Source organism: Ambystoma mexicanum, chromosome 14 (genome assembly GCF_040938575.1).
Source record: "Ambystoma mexicanum isolate Mex_15411 chromosome 14, UKY_AmexF1_1, whole genome shotgun sequence".
Lineage (NCBI taxonomy): Eukaryota > Metazoa > Chordata > Amphibia > Caudata > Ambystomatidae > Ambystoma > Ambystoma mexicanum.
This window is the reverse complement of record NC_090940.1, coordinates 112,453,405-112,474,118: the sequence shown is the minus strand read 5'-3', so window position 1 is coordinate 112,474,118 and position 20,714 is coordinate 112,453,405. Positions and strand designations below refer to the sequence as shown.

The window sequence follows — 20,714 nt, the reverse complement described above, 5'->3', positions numbered from 1 at the left end:
AACCAATCCTAGATCGACTATCTGGTCAACTGTTCCGATACCCTCTCGAACATTATATTCGTACTCCGAGAGGACCCGGTTCTCAGTGACCTAGGCCATAGTCTTTTGATGCAATAATCACCCAAACCACTTAGCTGAAGTATCAATAAAGGAAATTGGACGGTAGCATGGTGGATTGATTCAGTCTCACTTTTTTCGAAAATTGGAGCAATGATCGCTTCCTTCCATACATTTGGAAAAATCTTCAGGTTCAGCATTATGTTAAATATCAAAGTAGCAATCGGTACCCATATCACTTTCTCATGTTTAAAGATTTCTATAGGAATGGAATCCGGTCCTGCCGCTCTACCATTTGCAGATCCAGCAAGGGCCTTCGCGACCTCGTCCATTGATACCATCAGCCTTGGGCCCACATTAAGGATGTTATGGGAGATCACTGTGCCTCTGGTGCTGTCAGCCTTCTCGAGGTTGCGATTTTCATGTAGTACCGAGAAATACTTGATCACCTTACCTCACCCACCTGTTCGGCGTGATCTTTTGCTGGCGCTTGCTCAGTGCACACACCATCTGCAATTACCTTCTAGTAGTCTCTTGTGTTGCCCGACAAGGCAGCTCTCTCTAATTTGTGCCAGGCAAGTACTGCTTGCTCTAATTTGCTAGATTTTAGCTTGCTCTTGTAAAATGCCCTTGATCCAATGATATGTGCCTGGGAACTATTTTGGGATCTTAGTTGCCTGTAAGAGTGCCTTTTTTGCCACTTTACAATCCGCGTTTAACCATGCTGATCCTTTTGGGCCGGATTGCCAAGCCGTGACAGATTTTCTAAATTCTTGAGATATGCAGGTCATTGTCTGTCCATGCTTGCCATTTACTATTCTTGGAGGTCTGAGTTCAAGCAGTTTGCTAAATGTTCTACGGTTGTGTGCATTACCCTTGACACTAAATGGTCATGGTCTACCATGCCCCAAATTACTGTTTAATGCATAGCATTGTCTGGTAATTTCGTCCCAGTGATGGGTCTCATCCTCCAGCCAATATGATATGTGAGAGGAAGGCCGATAGGAGAGAGCCCAGATTAGGGATGACGGGAGGAGATTTTAAGTAACTCCGGAAGGGATTCTCGGAAGATTTGCAGAATTTTCTGAAAATGTATATAGCGATGAAGGCAAAACGGACAGAGCTGCATTTAAGGGTTACTTGTGAAGGCTTCCATTGCCGTCTTTGACGGCCTTAGAAAGGGATAGGCTGGATGTTGAGATTACTATTAAAGGCTATTGGGCCCATCAAACCAGGGAAGTCACCGGATGAAGATGGTTTTACTTCAGGCTTCTTTAAATAATTTTAGGACATCTTTGGCCACCCCATATAGCTAAAGTATGTAATACTATCAAAGACCCAGGGGAGGTAAATCCCTCCTTCCTTCCTTCCTTCATGGCTGCCTCGATAACTGTGATTCCCAAGCCAAGTAACAATCAGATTGTCGGCCTATAGACCAATATCGCTGCTCAACGTGGATCCCATATTATTCGCGAGAATCCTGACATCCAGACTAGAACTCGTCCGTCCAAAGCGGATTTGTCCAGACCAAGGATGGTTTTTGCAGAATAGACAAGGCTCGGATAACCTTAGGCAGACACTTAACTTACATCACCAGTAGTTACACGGAAGGAGGCCCTTAATCTTGCACTGGATGCCGAAAAGGCAATCGACCCTGTCAGCTGGCCCTTCATGTATGCAGTCTTAACGAGAATGGATATGGGTGCAATGTGGATGGGAAGGATCGAGACTTTGTATTCCACCTCGACTGCTTGAATTCTGGTTAACGAGGGAGAGTCGCAGGTTTAGTATGGTGGCAAAAACTGGACGTGATGGGGTAGAAATTAGTAAAACCCCCTTGCTCCAGGAGGTGGAGAAGGGTTCTACCCACCCTGGAAATGCCTTTGGTGGTGGGGAGGGTCTAGACTGAAGCAGTCTAGTATCAAATTTGAAGAGCCAGGTGGCACTACAAGAACCGTGACCCACTGAGCAAGAATGGCAAGCTGGCGAGATCTGTCAAATTTTGAACTACTGGCAATGGTTCACAAGAATCATCCTTTATCTATTTCTCCTACGGGGACGTCGAAATCGGAGGGGTTAGTATCTAACTCCTGTGCCAAGAAGGAGGGGGTTAGAGCACAAGGTACTGTTAATCTTGAGCCCAAAGAACCTCTAACTGTGCCATTATCAGAGCCTTCTGACGGATAAAAATTGGAAGTTTTCGAGCGCTCCATTTACAGATATTCTGAAAAGCATTGTCTGAGGATTGTCCACCCCATCTCTGGACTGGTGTGCACTTCTCTCCCTCCTTATTTATTTTATTTATTTTAATTTGTATAATGCGCCACACACCCGTAGGTCTCAGGGCGCACACAAAACAAGACAAAGCTGAATCAGAAGAAGAACATGGAGAAAGGTCTATTTATGCATAGTTAAAGAGATGAGTCAAAACTTTTTTCTTGAAATCCGACAGAGAAACCTACTTTCTCAGGTCGGGAGGGAGTGCGTTCCATGCCAAGGCCGCCTGTACATTAAATGAGGTACCGCCAAACCCTTAGTCTGAATTTAGGCTGTTGGAAACTGGCCTGATCGGCAGATTGAAGTGAACGGCCGGCTTGATATGCCCTGGTGTGTTCACAAGATAGGAGGGGGGGCCTGCAAATGCAGGTATTTGTGACTCGGTGTTAGCGCCTTGTGTGTTACACAATGTTTCACTAAGAGCCAATGAAGCTCCCTCCTGCATGAGTGATGTGAACTCGTCTGGTTAGACATTTCACGGCCCTGGAGTGCTGCCATGTTTGCCTGGGAAGTACCCAGAAACAAACTGTTGCAGTAGCCCAGGTGTGAATTCAACAGTGCTGATGCAAGAAGGGACATATTCCAAAGAGTCAGGAATGAGCGGATGTGGCTAAGGAGTTTATTAATATAGCTGCAGGATGCCCGAACTAGGGCAACATGGGGTTTCATGGTGAGCTCGGTGTCGAGCATAACTCCTAGGGTTTTCACATTTTTCACTACTGGAATGATGGAACAGGCTAAATCTTTTGGAAGGCTGCAGATAATTTATTTCAGCCGAGGCTCTGTCGCAGCTATCAAGAGCTCGGTCTTGTCTTTGTTCAGAACCAACTCATTGGTTGCCATCCATGCCTGGATGGTGCCATAGACCATATTAATGATTGCTGTGTCCTGTTTGTAAATGGCTGAGAGCTCCAGGACAACCTGGGTGTCTTTAGCATATTGCACACCCAGGTCATTGAAGTATCAGGAAGGGCGGGATATAAATGTTGAACCGTCGGCGAGATGCAAGAGTGGAACTTGCGTTGGCCACCGTGACCCTTGCATTGCTGGTCCCAAGAAGGATGCCACCCACCGAGAAGCCTCATTGGAACATCCTGCCACCTCTCGTAGCCTGTTGATAGGGGGAATGACCCACGAGATCATAGGCTGGGGAGAGGTCCAATAACATAAGCAGGGCAGGATGACCGTCATCCACAATAAGAGAGAGGTTGGATTTTATATCGAGAAGGGCGGTCGCTGTGCCTGCCATGTGTGGCTCAAAAGCCAGACTGGTGTGGGCCGAGGTTTGTCTCGATGCAGTTCTGGAATTGTACCGAGGCTGCTCGGTCCAACACTTTAAGCAAGAAGGGAACATTAGTGATGGGACAATAGTTCCCAGCTTTGAGTGGATCTAAGCTACTCTTCTTAAGAAGTGGCGTAATCCAGGCCTCCTTCAAAAACGGAGGTACTTGACCTTTGGTGAACGATAAGTTCACCAACTTGGTAACCCAAGGGACTAGGATGTCTGAATATTCTTAATCAAACCACAAATGTGCACATTTTGAGCAAGGGCATTTCGTAAGGGCTGATTGTGCTGAGGAACCTCTGCCTAACTGTGAGACACAATCTGAACTGGGAATTCTTTTCTTCTGTTACAGCGATCATGGTACCATTTCAATTGTGGGAATGCAACCGCATCTATATACAAAGACTTAGCGCTTCAGCGCTTCAAAACAACTGCTTGAACACTATTTTATTTTGTTTGTTTTTTTAGTGACTGTGCGGGCTCCTCCTCCCCTTCCCAGCAATCCTTACTTCAGCCCAGCGCACACGCATTCGCGCGCATGCATTTCGAGCAAGGGCATTTCGTAAGGGCTGATTGTGCTGATTGTGCTTGAGGGTCTGGAGGGTAAGCCATATTAATTAGTGCATACTACTAGTGCCATTTGTTACCAAGTAAAAACCACTGTTATAATAGCATTGATAATACAATTCTGATGGTTAAATTGTATACTCTGAGAATCAGTATGCACCCGGTTGAACCGTTAACTAACTGCCCTTATGACTTCCATACTACACCTAAACGGGGCATGCAGGGCGTACCTCTACGAGCTCCTACCCCTGGCAGGACAATGTCGCACACTAGCCACATCTGGAAATTCTATTCTGAGTGCCCACCTACAGTAAAGCAGACGACTGCGAGCGAGACCGACAAAATAGTGAGTTCTCCTTGTGATATGGTGCTGCCGTCTGTAACGGCTGCGGTTAACATCACACCGGGGTCTTTACCAGTTGATCTATGTACCCCATCAGATTCATTGTTAGCAGTATTCACTGAACCTGATCTGTTGGGCGATTATGCTTTGCCTATAAAATCCAAAACAATTGATGTTCTGATACGTACAGAACCTGCACAATTCCAATCGACTAAAACTGTAGACCTGACGAGTCTCCCTTTTGGTGACGCAGAAATGCGAGAAGTTGCACCACAGACAATCAATGTTACGCCACTCCACGCTACAAATAGACAATCAATTAAGTGAACCTTTGGACAAGGAACATTTATCGCAATCACCGGTAATGTTTCCTGATTCCTCTTTGGAATCGTCAGTGTTGTCCATCTCTTTTACACAGCCCTACCCACAACAGCAAAAGCATAACAATGCTCTATCACCGAGTTCACTAGTACCACACATGTTGGCCACGGAAATAACACTGCAAGCTATGAACACGGCTTTATTTTCATTGGCGAAACTGTATGAAACTCTAGACTCACGGATAACCGACCAGAACTTTCTACTAAGAGAATTATTGGAAAGTAAGGTAATGCAAACATCTGTGAGTAAATCCTTGACGGCTGCCAATATAAGTGTGCAACATAAGATGACTGGCTCGACATGTTCAAGAAACCTGAATGTGAACTCTACGGACAAAAAAATGTCACAGCAGAAGGAGGAAATGAATAAGACAGATATGAAAGGAAAGAAAAAAACAGTGTGTGGATGAAAAGAATGTAAGTCAAGGGTGTGTATTTTAAGAGGGTGGTGAAAATGAGATAATCGAGCATGATGTGATGAGTCTGGCAGGAATTGCAGCAAATCAAATGCCAGGGATTCTGCCTTCTGTACCAAGTAATTCAATGTATAACATCTTCAGTGCCAAAAATAAAAACAAAAAACTTACTACTGAGCCCTCATTGACAAAGAAGTCTAAAAATCAGAAAATAACGAAAATGCAAAGGAGCAAAAACTCCAGGCAATTTGTCAAACTGTTGTCCTTGCCTGACAAACAAACTGAAGAGATGAGTGCAGCCATTGTGCGTAAATACACTGCAATATCTAAAAGCAAGGCTGCCTCTCCAATGAAAAACCTGGCACAAAAAGAGCCCATAATATCAGTGGAAACGGATCTTGGGTATCACCCTCTGGACAACTTAGTTGAAGAAGTGGCGAAAATAGAAAAAACAGGTGCGACGTTAAAAACATACCCTGCCTCACAGGTGGTCGCGAATAAATGCTCAGGGGGAGATCCAACGTAGCAGGTTGAAGATCCCTCATTCATGACCTTGGAAAGCAGGCGCGAGGAAATCCAAAAATTAATGGGCCTATTTATGTCACTATTCCAACCAAGTGCCAAATCAAATACCACCAATGAAAGGGCTCTTAATGGTAAGTCAACATGGATAAACAAGCCTAACACATATGAGTCACACACATGTCAGAATAATATGAACTATGGAGTAGGGTCCTCGTTTACAAGTGGTCCTCCTACAGCTCAGGGTAAGAAAAATGAAACGAAGGTCAATCCGAAGAATCGGCATAACAAATGCAACGATTCAACTTATGTAAGTCTAATTCTACAGTGTCGTGGTGGTCAATTTGGCTTATGATTCAAATCGATCTTCGGTACTGAATATACTAAACAACATTCCGGATTTATAGGGCACTAAATCTGATGATCTAACACAAATTGAATTCATCAACGATTATGATCGATCAGTGGTGAAGATTTGGATGTTGTCGGCCTTAGTCAAATATGCAATTTGGCAAGCGAAAGCTGAAATATATCAGCTAGGCTTTATTCTGCTAAATCCAAATGAAGTATCGAATGCAACGAACAGCTACCCTAATCTGCAACAAAGAACGTTACAAACTGCTGTAGAAACGAAAAGTCCCTTAACAGTGTTGTGTTCGACAGGTAATGACAACTGAGTAAGATCTGTATCGTATCCTGCTGTGGGGAATGGGATGAATAGCTGTTAACTGAATATCACTGAAACCAACCAGACAATACATTTAGCCTCTTGGAACACTCAAGGCCATGTGCATTTAATAACGTCCTTGGTATCCCTCTTGGCTCAGTATGACATCATTATGTTACGAAAAGTGTGGCTTAACTCGCCTCTGTCTTGGGAAAACGACCAAGTATCGTTGGTGCCGTCAATTAATCGAACCAGGGTTAGACCAAAGGCCGGACTCATAATAGCAGTTAAACTTTCAAGCGGCCTGAAAATTGAACCATGGCTTTCCCCAAACAGTTTTATTCAGTTGGTGCGAATTATATCAGAAGATAGGATGATGGCATGTTTGAATTTGTATTGGAACCATCTTAGTATCCAGGACAGTCGCTTTTTTAGAGACCTAAACGTCTGTCTAAACGTGATTGACAAAACTCCTGACGTAAATCATACTATCATAGCTGGCGATTTGAATATGAACTGTTTGGACAGGAAATGCGGGAAGATGAAGGAGACTGTGCAGCAATGGAATAGCCTGATGAAAGAGAGAGGATTTAATCTGATCAATGGTGTGGTACCAGGCGATACTCCACCACAGGCAAATTGGCGGCAAGGTCGCTTGGCCTCCAAAATTGACTATATTTACATTGATAGTGGGCTATTTTCGAGGGTTACCTCATTTAAAGTCATAGATCAGGCACAGAGCGACCATAACATCTTCACCTAAATTGGGCATGGCCTAAGACGCTTTCAAAAAAGAGACATCAACGGTACGATAATGCACTATCAATCTCTTCGAAAGGCAATCGATTTAGATGGACTCCATCTGCTCAAAATGATTTACTCTTGGCTATTTCATACCCTCAAGACATCCTAGAACCAAACATTTATTATCTAGATGGAGAATATGTTGCCATTTTAGTTATTTAAAAACAAAGGGCAATCAAAGCCTGGGGTACAGCAGTCGCATTTGCATATGTATGATGAAGAGGTTCGATATCAGAAAGCTAAGCTAAAAAAGGATATACAGGCTTTGATGCAGCAGGATAGCCCTGATAAAATACAAGAGATCTCAAGATGTAAAAACAGATATAAAAATTGGATAAAATGGTGCAAGGCGGCGGCTATGATCTTAAAAGATGCTCAAATCATGTTGTATTCCATAACCTCCAAAAGCTCTGCCTTAGTGTAGGGCTTAATGAAAACAGTATATGGTGGCAAACAATAGATAAAACAGATCAACCTAGTGCCAGAAGTGTGGATTAAATATTACGAATCCCTATATGCTGAAGTTCATTGGACGAGTCCGCTACTGGGTGTGAATGTTAACAAGAATGGTCAGCTGGCATTTGATGAGCTAGATATTGTGATAAACATCAAAAAACTTAACACATCTAGGGTGCCAGGGCCTGATGGCTTGTCTAATGCCATGCTGAGAAATAATCCAGAAGCATGTGCCTCCATTTTGCGAACAATATTTGAACAAGTTATGCGTAGTAAGAAAATACCTCACTCCTGGCAAAAGTAATTTATAGTCCCTATATACAAAAAAGGGAACAGACTAGATCCGCGCAGTTACAGACCAGTCGCCTTACTTGATGCCCCGGGGAAGATTTTTGCGCGATTGGTATTGAAAGACTTCAACAAATGGACCAATGAAGCAGGCATCAATGATCCATTCCAAACGGGATTTGTAGCAGGCCTAGGCACCACAGTTAATCTTCAGGTGTTACATGCCATCAAACAGCATGAGCTGCAAGTAAAACAAGCAGTCTTTATGGCATTTATCGACTTTGAGACTGCCTTTGATTCTATATCAAGGAAATTACTATTTAGTAAATTGTCAAAAAGTTCCTGCCCTGTGTAATTACAGCACTGGATAATCGAATTCCACTCTAATACTTCGATTCAAGTAAGATTATCAATGGACGGAAGAGTATCAAGATCCATTAACACCTATAAAGGTTTAAAACAAGGTTGCCTTTTGGCATCCACCTTGTTTAATTACTTCATATCTGATGTGGTGAATGAGTTTAAGGAAGTAATATCTGACGCACCACGTCTGGGACTCAATGCAGTCCCCTGGTTGTTTTATGCTGATGACCTGGTGTTACTGGCTAAAACGCCCAGGGGTCTGCAAGCGTTGCTTGACCAACTAGGCAAGTATGTCATTGACAATAACTTAAGCATAAATGTGGCAAAAACCAAGACCCTGAAGATTGTACCCAATAACAAAACCAGGACATTTCATCAAGGTTGGTCGTTACTGTCCCAGCCCCTTGATAATCTTGTACAATATAAATATTTAGGATTAAGTGTGAATGTTTTGGCTTCTGAGGCCCCATATCATGACGAATTAAGAACTAAAATCAGAATCGCCACTTCACAGGCCTCCATAATTAATCACACATATGGCCTGTTTTCATTAAAGCCAATACTTACTTATTATTGCCAAAAGGCTGTCCCCACTGTGATATATGGTGCGAAGACTAGGTCGTGGAAAGATGAGATGTCCTGGTCTAGATTGGAAGGCGCTTTCTGGAAAAATGTATTAAAGGTACCTAAAGCGGTCCCTAGTTGTCTGATACGATATGAAATGGGACTCTTCTCTGTATACCATGAACATGTGGAGATTATGTAGTCTGTATCGTAAGTGTATGATGAGCCAGCATGAGAATACTATTCTACATGTATTGTCCTCTTACATGAAAACGGCAACTCATTGGGCAATGGTTATATGGCGGGAGAAGGTCAACGCCTTTTTACAAAATGCAGAGGTCTCAGACGAACTGTTAACAAACCATGACGGAGTGAAATACAAAATTATTATATGGGATTGGATTAACACGTATGACCAATGCCAAAACACAAAGCATGCAAAAGAGCACACCATCATTTAAAAAAATTGACACCGGAAACTTATGTTATAATGTTCCCGGGAGCCAAATTCAGAGATCTGTTTTTTAGATTCAGGATGAATATATGGCACACCAAAAGTGTACTGGCTAAATGGAGACTGGTTCCTCTAGAAGAGGATTTTTGTCGTTTTTGCAAAGACGTTAAAGCATCTGAAACCTTGTCACATCTAATTGCGTTCTGTCCGATGCTGCTAGATAAAAGAATTGAATATTTCAAATCGCACTTTGACGTTTATAGCTCTTTGTCTATTGAACAGTTTTGGTACTATGTTTACAATACTCAATCAACTAAAGTAAGAATAGCAGTTGTTAATTATTTGTTATCGCTAAAGCTACAAGATGGAAAACCATTTTGATAATGCTAAGATAACTAGCGGCTATTCACACGTCGGCAAGCCTTTCTGAACAGCTCAGCACATCATACTGTATAAGTGAGATGTAGAATTGCTTATATTTTATTTGCCCCTCGATGGTTTTTCACTGATTTATATTTGTTTTTTTATATTTATTTTTTCTTTAATGTAAATTGTACCAATGTAAATATGTAAAAACTGTAACTTTTTAAGTTGTAATTTTAAAGCAATTTTTGTATTTATATGAATTTGTATAAATGTATTGAAAAGTTGATTAAAGAATATTTTTTTTTTAATTGATAGTTGATTAAACACCCTTGAGGGACAAATCCCCCCCCATAACAGGTGGTTGGTTTCAAAGAACTTGGATTTGAGAAACGTCATTTTCCGAGCAAAGGGGAGAAGGTGAACTCTGTAGTTTTAAGAACTGGGGTGGGCCTAAAATTAGACCCGGCAATGGAACTGTCCACCCTCATAAGTGGAATGGCCTCCCTGTCAGTGTAGATAGTCACCTGATGGAGAATTATTTTTGCTTAAATTAATTGTGGATTGTCTGCCACCACTTTGACTCTTTAGTGGGGGTTGGTCCAGTGACTGTCTTGCCTTCGAATTCTTTCAGGATTGTGAAAAGCTCCTTCGAGCTAGACTTAGACTGGGAGATCCTTTTGTTGAAGGTAGTAGTTTTAGCAGCCGTAATGCCTGCCTTTAATTGTTGTGCGGCTTATTTGTACAGGGCTAGTGTGGATGGCGAAGGGGATTTACGCCTGTTACTTTCTGCAACCCTTTTAGAAGGTTCCAATCCAGAATATCTTGGTTAAACCAAACCAAGGATTCTTGGTGGATGCTAGTTTAATTGTTCTGGTTTGGAGCGCGGCAAGACAAGTGACAGCATTATTCAAGGTGTCCACAAGACAGAGGGCCAGATCAGAAGCCTTGTCAAATTTTTCAAGGCCCATAAGCTTGGTTTTAAGAATGGGCAATACATTCTCAGGAACAACCTTTTTAAGGTTTCTTGGGGTCATGGTGAAATTCGGGGTGGTATTGATCCTCAGAGGAGAAGCAGGAGTATGAACCAGTGAGGACACAAGAAAGTGGTCAGGCCATGGACATGTCTGAACTGAAACATCAGAGACCGAAAAGCTGTGTAAAAGGATCCAATCAAGAGTGTGTCCCCCGATGTGTGTTGGTTTACTCACCGCTTGTGAATACCCTATAAAACCTAAAGCCACTAACAGATGAAGCTGGTTTGTCTAAGGGGTCATCTGCCCAAAGGTTGAAATCTCCTAGAACAATGACTGGGGAACTGGCTTTAGTGAGTTTATTTAAAAGACTGATGAATTGGTCCTCAAATGAGGGCATAGCTCTAGGTGGTTGGTACAATGCAAGTAAAGTGGGAGATACCTTATAGTTGATTTTAACTTTTATCCCTAAATGCTCAGATGCCAGGCACCACACAAGGAATCTCGGGACAATCCAGAAGTCTGTTACAGAATATAGCAACCCCTCCACCCTTTTTCCCTGCTGACCAATCCGCAGTAAATTATACTGTGAGGAGGATGCCAGAGTAGCATCTGAGGGAATGGACTCATTGAGCCAAGATTCGCTGATCAACAACAATTTAGGTGCCTCCTGGGACAGGAGATACTCGATTTCTACTCCATGTAACGGGAGGAATCTGGTGTTAAGAAGGGAAAAGCGGAGTGAGCGGTCCTGAGGGCTCACCCGGCCTATCTGCTGGGAGTGGGAGGTGCTCACTATCATGTGCCTCATGGTGCTGTCCTCCTGGGCTGTTAGTAATTTCGAGTGCGCCGGGTACAGGGGGAGTAAGCCCATACAACTTGAATCCTGACTAGGCAAGGAAAAGATGTACCGATACTTTATAGCCTAATTTAATGGGGCTGGTGAGAAAAGAAGAAAAACTACCTGTAAGAAAACAGCATGCCCCTGGAACTCCCAGGAGCTAACCGGCCTCTTGAAGCGCGCTTGCACGCCGCCGACGTGCTGAAGAAGGCTGGGGAAGCCGTGACATGTAGTTTCAAAGAACTACTGACATGTGTAGAGCTACGTTATAATAGGAGAGCTGTGAAATACTGAGATATAATCAGAGCGGACACGGCGGGTGCACAAATATGCAATCAAGTCAGTCTGAAGAGAATAAGAGCAATGCCTAATCGAATCTAAGCAAGCTGCTCAAAATGGTGGATGCAACAGCTATAGTAGTCCTTACTGCTTGGTTAGCCAAGTATAACAGGCATGTAAATTAAGGCAGTTTTGTCAATTTCAGTAGTGATCAAACACACAAGACACACACACTGCAAGCATACATTTTACCCGTGAAATTACACAAGTTGCATTCCCTTCTGAAAATGCTTGCAATGTCTTTTCGATAAATGTGTCTGAGAAGGAGGCGGCCCCTAGTGCTATTATTGGAAGTTCCGTTATTCAGCCTGGCTTGTGGTTAGCACAAGGAAGATGTTTAGAATCATCCGAGGCAAGCCCAGCATATATATCTCTGCCAGGTGGTTCCCAGTCCTGCCCAGCAATACCAATACTGTAGCTGTTATGGATTGTGAAATGAGGAAGAGGTTGTCAGGGAGGCTGCCCAAGCAAGCCTACCCAAAGGGAAGAGCCAACTGCAAAAATACATCAAAGGAGGAAGGACCTGAGAGGCAGCTCAGATGTTAGGAATCCATTGGTCATAATAAGAATGAAGAGGTACCCTTGACGTGTACCCATAACCAGAAGGGGGGAGGATGGATGGATGGATGCATAGATGCATGGATGCAAGGAGAAATTGGAGGATGGCCACTTAGTAAGCGTGTAAGGGTGGAATCATTGACCTCCTGAAGAACCCAGCAGAATACAACAGGAGTGGCAATTGAAGTGTTAAAACAGGATGCAGGCTCATATAATCATTCATTAAAGAGTATCTGGATAGCAAAGGGAAGTCTTGCCATTTACTTGATACCTAGCATGATTCCCTATTGTTTGATAAGGTATTTAAGGGATATTTGCACTCTCAGGAGGAGGGTAATGATAAGGAAACCCACAATAATACCCTGAAAGCTATGGTCAGGTCTGTGGCAGAAGGGCATAGAGATGCATAGCCCGCTGCACGCTCCAGAATCAGTTTATGGTTGCATGGCTTTTATCCCGCCTCTGAGTCTCTAGTATGGAGACATAAAGGAAATACCTCCCAGATAAAATTAGTATCCTGGAATGTGGCAGGAATTAAAGGGAAGCTACAGGTTGGGGATTTGATATCCTTTTTAGAAACCTATGATATAGTTTTTCTACAAGAGACATGGTCCCAGGGTGAGCTTTCTCTTGATGGCTACAACAACTATTCTAATTATGCTGAGATGGCGCCCCGGGCAAGGCCCACCAGGGGTATCTCCATTTTGATAAGAATCTCCCCCCATCTTAAGCCACAGAGAGTAAAAGTGGGGTCCAAAGATGTTGTGGCAGTTGTTTTAAAAGGTGCAAAGGATCAGGAGGAGTGGTTTATACTATGTAGAAGTTTTAAACAAATTGACTGCGGCCATTTCCAATTCTAGGCGGAGCCTTACTCTTCTAATTACAGGAGATTTTAAAGCCACGCTTAGAAATGTTTAAGGGGGGCATGAGAAGAGACCTTTAAGAGAAAGTATATGTAATCCCCCCACCCCCTGGATTGTTTAAAACCAAAGACATGATCATAGATGATTGTAAGGAGGTGGCGCTGGACTCCTTTATGACTGATCCCTGTTTTAGGGAGCTCAATAGTAGATGTAAAGGGGACAAACCTCCAAGCTGTACATTTGAGAGGGGCGGCAGCTCATCTATAATAGATTATAGTTGGTAGATTGCTATTCTTTTTAGAGGAAAGGGGATTTTAAGGTAATCGAATGCCCCGACCGTGACCACTTCCCCCTTACCTTTGGAGTAAATCTACCTACAAGGTTAGCTTCCACCCCCCGACCAACGCAGTCACATTGGACGTCCAGGAATGCAGAAAACCTTTTTGAGAATTATGACCTCGAAGCTATCAAGGCTAAAGTTGTGGGTCTTCAAGATGATGAATACCAGGGGAAAGAAGTTCCTGTATAGATCCAATCCCTGATGGAGGACATCCGAGGCAGTTGTCCAGCCCCTCGGGCTAATAAGGGGCAACCCGGTTGAGGATGCAAACACACTGCCCATGGTTTGATAAGGACTGTAGAACATTTAAGTCTCAAATAATATTGTAAGAAGGGGGTGGATGAGAGGGTTGAAACTATAGTATAACACTTTTGAAGGACAAGAAAAGATTGGATATCGTAAAATGATGGGATATGTATGCTAGAGGAGGCAGTTTTAAATAAACATGGGTTTTGGAAATTGGTGTTTAAAGGTTTTGATGATGCGGGGGAGGAGGGGGTAATTCCATCATTGGGTCAAACATTTTCCAAAAGCCTTTTTGTCCACCATGAATTAAAAGAAGATGGAACAGCTAATAGTTGGGGAGGGGATATCATCTTCTCCAAGGGGGGATGTTGCCCTTTCTATTAAAACCATCACTGGGCAAAGCTGTTGGCCCGACGGTTTTTGCTTGGATGTGTACAAATGCTGTTGGGTATGGTGGACTCCCATTCTTACTCTGCTTTTGAATACAATTTCATTAGTTGCAGTTGTATCCAATTCTGGAAGGGGGGGCGGGAAATCTAATTATCCCCATCTTGAAGGGTTTGACTGCTGACCCCAATTGCTACCATCCAATATCCCTTTTAGATACGACTAATACACTTTTAATAATGTATAGGCTTGAGGAGTGAGCAGAGAGTAACAGTGTATTAAGTGTCACTCAAGGAAGGTTTAGCAAAGGATTTTCCACCCTAGATCAATGTTTTATTTTGAATGTTTTAATTGAGAAATACTGCGAGGCTAGAAGGGGGTAAGCTGTGTGTGGCATTCTTGGACATTGAAAAGGCTTTCGATTCCATAGACCGGAACATCCTATGGAGGAAATTGGAAGCTCTCAGTTATTCTGATACTTATGCAGCAGTTTATGCTTCTTCTAAGGGACGTTTTACACAGAATTGTAGAACTAATAAGAGGGTTAAACAAGAATGCTCACTGGCCCCAGTTCTAACTATTCTTTTTCTCTCCAATTTTTGCCCTCAGCAAAGCAGGTCTAGAATATCACTGCAATACTTCAGAAAGTGTCCTAGGGATCCCTACTATTTGTGGTACTGTATTATTAGATCTTATCCCTGGACAGGAGAGAGCTTTCAGAGAAGCATGGAATACACTGATAATAATTTTCTAATTAATGGCTTAAAACTTAACATGGGGAAAACGGTAACTATGGTCTTTGGGGGAAAGCAAAAACTATTGCTGGAGTCTAAATGACAAAATGATTGAAGAGGTGAGGTATTTCTGCTATTTGGGGCTCACCTTTGATAAGTTTAGAAATTGGGCCTCACAAAGTAGTAGCTGCACAATTTAAGTAGAGGGTGGCAGGCCTGATGTTTTATTATAAATATGGGGGCCGTTGTTTGAATAAATTCCTTGAAGTATATAAGGCTAAATTAGAGACAATGCTCCTTTATGTGAATGAGATTTGGGGGTACATAGCCATTTTAGCCAAGCCTAGAATGGTAACTTTTCTATTTAAAGACACGTGTGTTGGGCCTGAGGAACCTCATTATACAGAATGCACTGGGAGAGATTCATTCTTGGAGTCAATATTTTGGTGAAGGCAGATGGCTCAAGGCCAGCGCATTTGTCTTGGAAACAAGACAATGCACCGCAACACAGGATCAAATTCCTATCCTGCGCTTGGAAACCAATCTCTGATATTAATCGCGTTATGAAAGAACAATTGTATTTATCACAAAGGTTGTACTCTCTTAAACAAGTGAGGTCAAGGAGTGCAGGAACTGGCTGCACAGATATTTTTAAAAATAAAAAATGAATTGACGAGGAAGGCAATTTCTTTCGATGAAGAAAATGACAGGGCTAAGGTGTTTACGTTCTCTTACATTGCACTGTATAAGGCCATCCGATTGTATTCTGAAGTCGGAAGTGAAGTTAGTAATATGAACTCCCATGAATGTAGGAGATGTATCTTAATGATTAGACTTAATGTTCTCCCTTTGAAGGCTTGTAATACCTGGGAAAGGGGGACAGAGTTTACAAAATGGAACTGGCATGGGAGCAGAGGAAGTCTTGGGGCATTTACTACTTGTTTGTGGGAGTTACCTTGCACAGCTAAAGAAGTTGTTTAGGCTCCATTTCCGAAAGGCGAAAATTAGAACCTACCAGAAGGCACTCATTTTTTATAATGAACTGCAATAGAGAATTTCATTTTTTATCTTTGTGAATATGTACAAGAAGCCTTCCTTATTAGGGATGTTCTAATGAAAAACTATATTTGTTGATTTTTAATCTTTTAAGGAAGACAGTTGTAAGGATGTTTTTATTAGACTCTGATGGGTCAATTGAGATGTTGGGACAGTTAGTTTATGGGTAACATTTTCAACCAGGACCTCATTAAAAACATCCGTTTTAAACTGGAGTGAATCAAATGCCTTAATGCAAAATTGAGCTATAATTTTGTGTGCTATAACCATGTCTTTATGGTATTTGATTAAGCAATTTGTTTCCCGCTTTATCTGGAATTTCCATATTTTGACACTGTAAATAACATACCAGTTTTAAGCTAAGTTACTGTGTTTCTGTTGCAGCCACGAGCAGTAGCTGGGTTTCGGGGAACAGTACGCTATGCATCGGTAAATGCTCACAGGAATCGGGTGAGTACTTTTTTCCTTCGCACAAATCTTGTTATTTATGTCCCATGGTTAGTTAAGCTTAATCATTTGAAAGCACATGTGCCACATAGGGCAATCCTCTTTTACTATGATGGAAGGCAAACAGCCACAAAATAATGGTGTGTGAATATGTGCTAGACTGTGCATTCCTACATGAACCTTGCCTCATACTCACTTAACATTTAAAGTATCTCAATTTGTTGCGTTGTAAATTATGATAGAATGTGTTTTATAGTCATCAGTGTCGGAGCACCAACCAATCTTCAAAGACGTTCCCATATCTATAGCAACTTTTCAGAAAGCATTGTGATCTTTCGCCCGCTTTCACAAAAGCATCAAGTTGAGTCAACGTATACCACCCATTATAAGAGGCTAGGTTGGCTTACGTAAAATGTAACTAGCCTCTTTGCTGAAGTGTTGCTTTGAAGAAAGGCACTCTATTCCAAAGCTCTCCTAGGTGGACCTAGCATTATAAATGTGCTTACTGTTTCTTCACTTTTAGCTGGTATTTTGTTCCAGCATTACTTTGCCTGTTGGAATAGTCACAATCCTTCTACAGTATACTACGGCCAATTCAAATAGCCAGAACATGAGAATTTACAAAAGGAATTCAATATCATTGAGGGTTCTAATGAGAAGTATTTTTTGATTTTTTTATTTAGCATTAAGTTTATTACAAACTTGTGCCAGTCTTCACAGGAAAAAATCCTTACTCCCAAAGTCAAATAAAAGAAAATGGTAAAAGGGATAAAAAGAGGTACAGAGCATTGGAGAGGGGAGGGAAGACTATCACTTTAGAGAGACAATCGTCAAAGAAATGTGAGCGTTCATTAGCATCACAAATCAAGGAAGAGCCGAATCATCACTAGTCTCTCCTTAGTTGAAAACTAATAGCCAATTAAATGTGCATCATCAAGCTCTTTACATTTTTTGAAGATAGCTTCTAGATATTTTACAAGCGCATAAATCGGTCTGACACTTGCCCCCCATATAATGACTCCCAGCATACCTCTGCATCGGTTCAGAAGTTTACGTTCATTCATTTATACAGGTGTAGTGTTCTTAAAGTTCTCAGATTGGGGCAATAGTGTTAAATGCTTCAAAGTTTCCGAGTGAGTATTACACAGTCGGCACTTATCGTCACCCGCTTTATCTCCATATCGGAGACGGGTAACCTAATGAGAAGTATAAACATTTATTTGTGTTAGCAGTTGACGGCCATTAGAGTTCAGCTTGATGCCAAGTACAATGAAGGTAGTGTTTTGTTAAGTCAGCTAACTTTGGATGACTAAACCTAATTTAGTAATGGGCTGCATTTTCATAATACATGACACTGAGTGCAGACTGTAGGGTAGTGTGAGAAGTTAGAAATGAGTCGGACACAACTGTTTTCAACATCAGGCATTTTATTAACTCAAACGAGTTGGATACATGCCTTTCTATCCCTTTCAAAAATAGTTTACCTACCTAGGAAACTAAAGATCAGTCTCGTCATAAAAAAAGTCTTTGTGTCCAAACTATAGCTGACCCTCACACTTAAACAATCAAAAGGTGCAAAGTAAATGTTCTGAATTTTATATAATAGAAAAAACAAGCATGCAAATTCAAAAAATTATCCTTGAATCCAGGAGGGTTTCCCTTCCCCTGGATTATTTCAGGTAGGATAACCAAAGTGTTCTCTAAAGTATACATTTTTAAGAGTAGCTGAAAAGTTTCTTTCATAAAGCACTTTAAGGATGGAAAACAGTGACTTTTCCCAAATAGCGATTCCTTAGAAATGGTAGAAAATGTCTTTTCCCAAAATACTGTTTGGTGAATAACAAAGAAGTCTATTCAACTTTAACAAATAGAAAAATTGACAATTTTTCACAACTACTTCAATGTTGACAGGATTAAACATGTCTCTTTTTAATTGCTTTTCCAGTGATGGTTTCCTGGTATACTCCACTGCCAGGAATATGTCTTTTACTTTGTTAAACAATGTATCTTTCACTGTGTCTTTCTTTCATAGGTTTTATGGATTAACTGGTATACTCCTCTGCCAGGAATCCCCCCTTTCTTGAATTTGCGGATCCCATGGTGCACTCTCCTGCCGGGTATCTGTCCACCAAAATTAGTTCACTGGAAGGAGCACGGCCCCCTTCATCAGCGCCAACATATGAAACTTTTCACATGGGCCATAGTAAATGGCACCGTCCCTCTCGAGCCACAGTACTACCGTGCGCTGCCTCTTCATTTTTCTTTTTTTTTTTTCACAAAAATATTGGCAAAGCATCACCAATGCCAACATATTTGGTCCGACCCTATTTATTCCAGCAAATGAACAGATCCCATAGAAGTGTTCTGCTAAAGTAACATCACGGAAGAAGAAACACATGCTGGGTTGTCACGTTCCGGCACGCAGCAAGGTTCTCTTTTCCTTTTTTTTTTTCCAGCGCTCCTATACAGCAACCAAACCTTGCTACTTATGATGGCCTTGCCTCCGAAGCCTCCAAAGCAACAATCACTAACTCCTCCACCATTCCACCCGATGTCATCAGTCGGACTGGGCAGTTGAGGAAGACTAAGCTCAACGCACCAACATACTAACACTTACCTCCGCCTCCGCAGTTACTACAATTGGCGACAAGGCTTTCGAGCGCGGGCCAGGCCCCTGGAGTGCTCCTGACCGTGTCCCTGCCGGCAGCAGCGGCCTCTCACCGCCACTCCTGCTCTGCTCCCCTGATCCTGCCTGCTGCCCTGTGAAGAGGAGGCAAGGCCGCCCTGCAGCGCGGATCGCTCCCAGGAGCTGGGCTGTCAGCGTTGAGCGTTCCCAGCGGTACGACGGAAGAGGTACCTTTAATTCTTTTCTATATCGAGGCGAGTAGTGCATCCTACGGGTCGCCGGCCAACGGCTTCAGGGAAAGGACCTTGCTACGTGGGGTTGCGTGCAGCCATTTTCTAAGGCCCAGGGCCTGTTTCCACGGCAACAAAGCCGCGGAGGTCAATCAGCTGAGTGAGCTCCGCTCAGCTTCAAAAAAAAAAAAATGTGGAGGTTTAGCAGGAGTACACTGTTTCCAAGACGATATTCTCATCTCGGCCATGTCAGAGCAAGAACACGATGCGATACTTACCAGTGTATTACGAGTGATGCAAAAAAGTGGCCTTACCTTAAATTTGGAGAAATGTAACCTCAAATGCAACAAGGTATCCTACTTAGGTCACTCCATAGACTCCAACGGCATCAATCCCAAGGAGCAACTTATAGATACCATCCTAGGCATTGCTGAACCAGAAAACAAAGACCAGTTGAGGAGTTTTCTTGGAATGACCGGGTACTATTCCAAATTTGTAGGAAATTACACCGACAAAACCAAGAACATGAGAAATATCATGAAGAAAGCTAACAAATTCAACTGGTCCGAAGAGTGGAAAACAGAATTTGAAGAAATAAAACGTAATATCAATCAAGCACCCGCTTTAAGCATGTTTGACTGCAAAGCTAAGACGATTATATCTGTGGATGCCAGTAAGATCGGACTGGGCGGAGTTTTGGAGCAAATCCACGATAAGGGCAAAGTAACGATCACATTCGCAACCAGGGTGCTAAAGGGAGCAGAATTGAATTCCACGATAGAGAGGGAGGCCCTGGGGGTAAGATGGATCCTGCAACATTTTTGAAACTTAATCTGGGGTTTACCCATTACACTCAGGACGGACCACAAACTGCTTGTACACATCCAACAGTCAAAAACACAGCATCTCATATCCCCAAGAATAAAACGTTGGATCCTTGATATTATGCAATACAACATCAACGTATGCTATACTCCTGGAGCACAAAATCAGGTGGCCGATTGTTTCTCCAGGCTATCAACTTGACTCATGAGGAAGTGCTATAACACATTGTGACAAGTGAATCAGTGGCAAGACAACAGTGAAGGAAGGTGGTGGCAGCCCAGTTGTCAAGTGTGTGGTACAACAGAACAGACTGGTGTGCCATTGCATGTTTGTATAGGAAACACAATCCACATCTCTTCATCAGCAGCACAGGACGACTCACAGTGCCCTGCACCACCTCATCTGTCACCCCTCTCTGCCCACACACCAACCAGCCATGCAG

The 20,714-nt window shown here is 42.5% G+C and overlaps 1 protein-coding gene across 5 annotated transcripts in view; it reads left to right on the top strand.

Moving 5' to 3' along the window:
• Positions 1-20,714, top strand: part of TTBK2 (tau tubulin kinase 2) — a 1,138,589-nt gene that overhangs the window by 512,673 nt on the left and 605,202 nt on the right. For all 5 annotated transcript variants that reach the window (XM_069638663.1, XM_069638662.1, XM_069638661.1 and 2 more), the window contains exon 8: positions 16,529-16,594. In XM_069638663.1, coding sequence (XP_069494764.1) covers positions 16,529-16,594 — 66 coding nt within the window. The remainder of the gene's footprint in view (positions 1-16,528; positions 16,595-20,714) is intronic.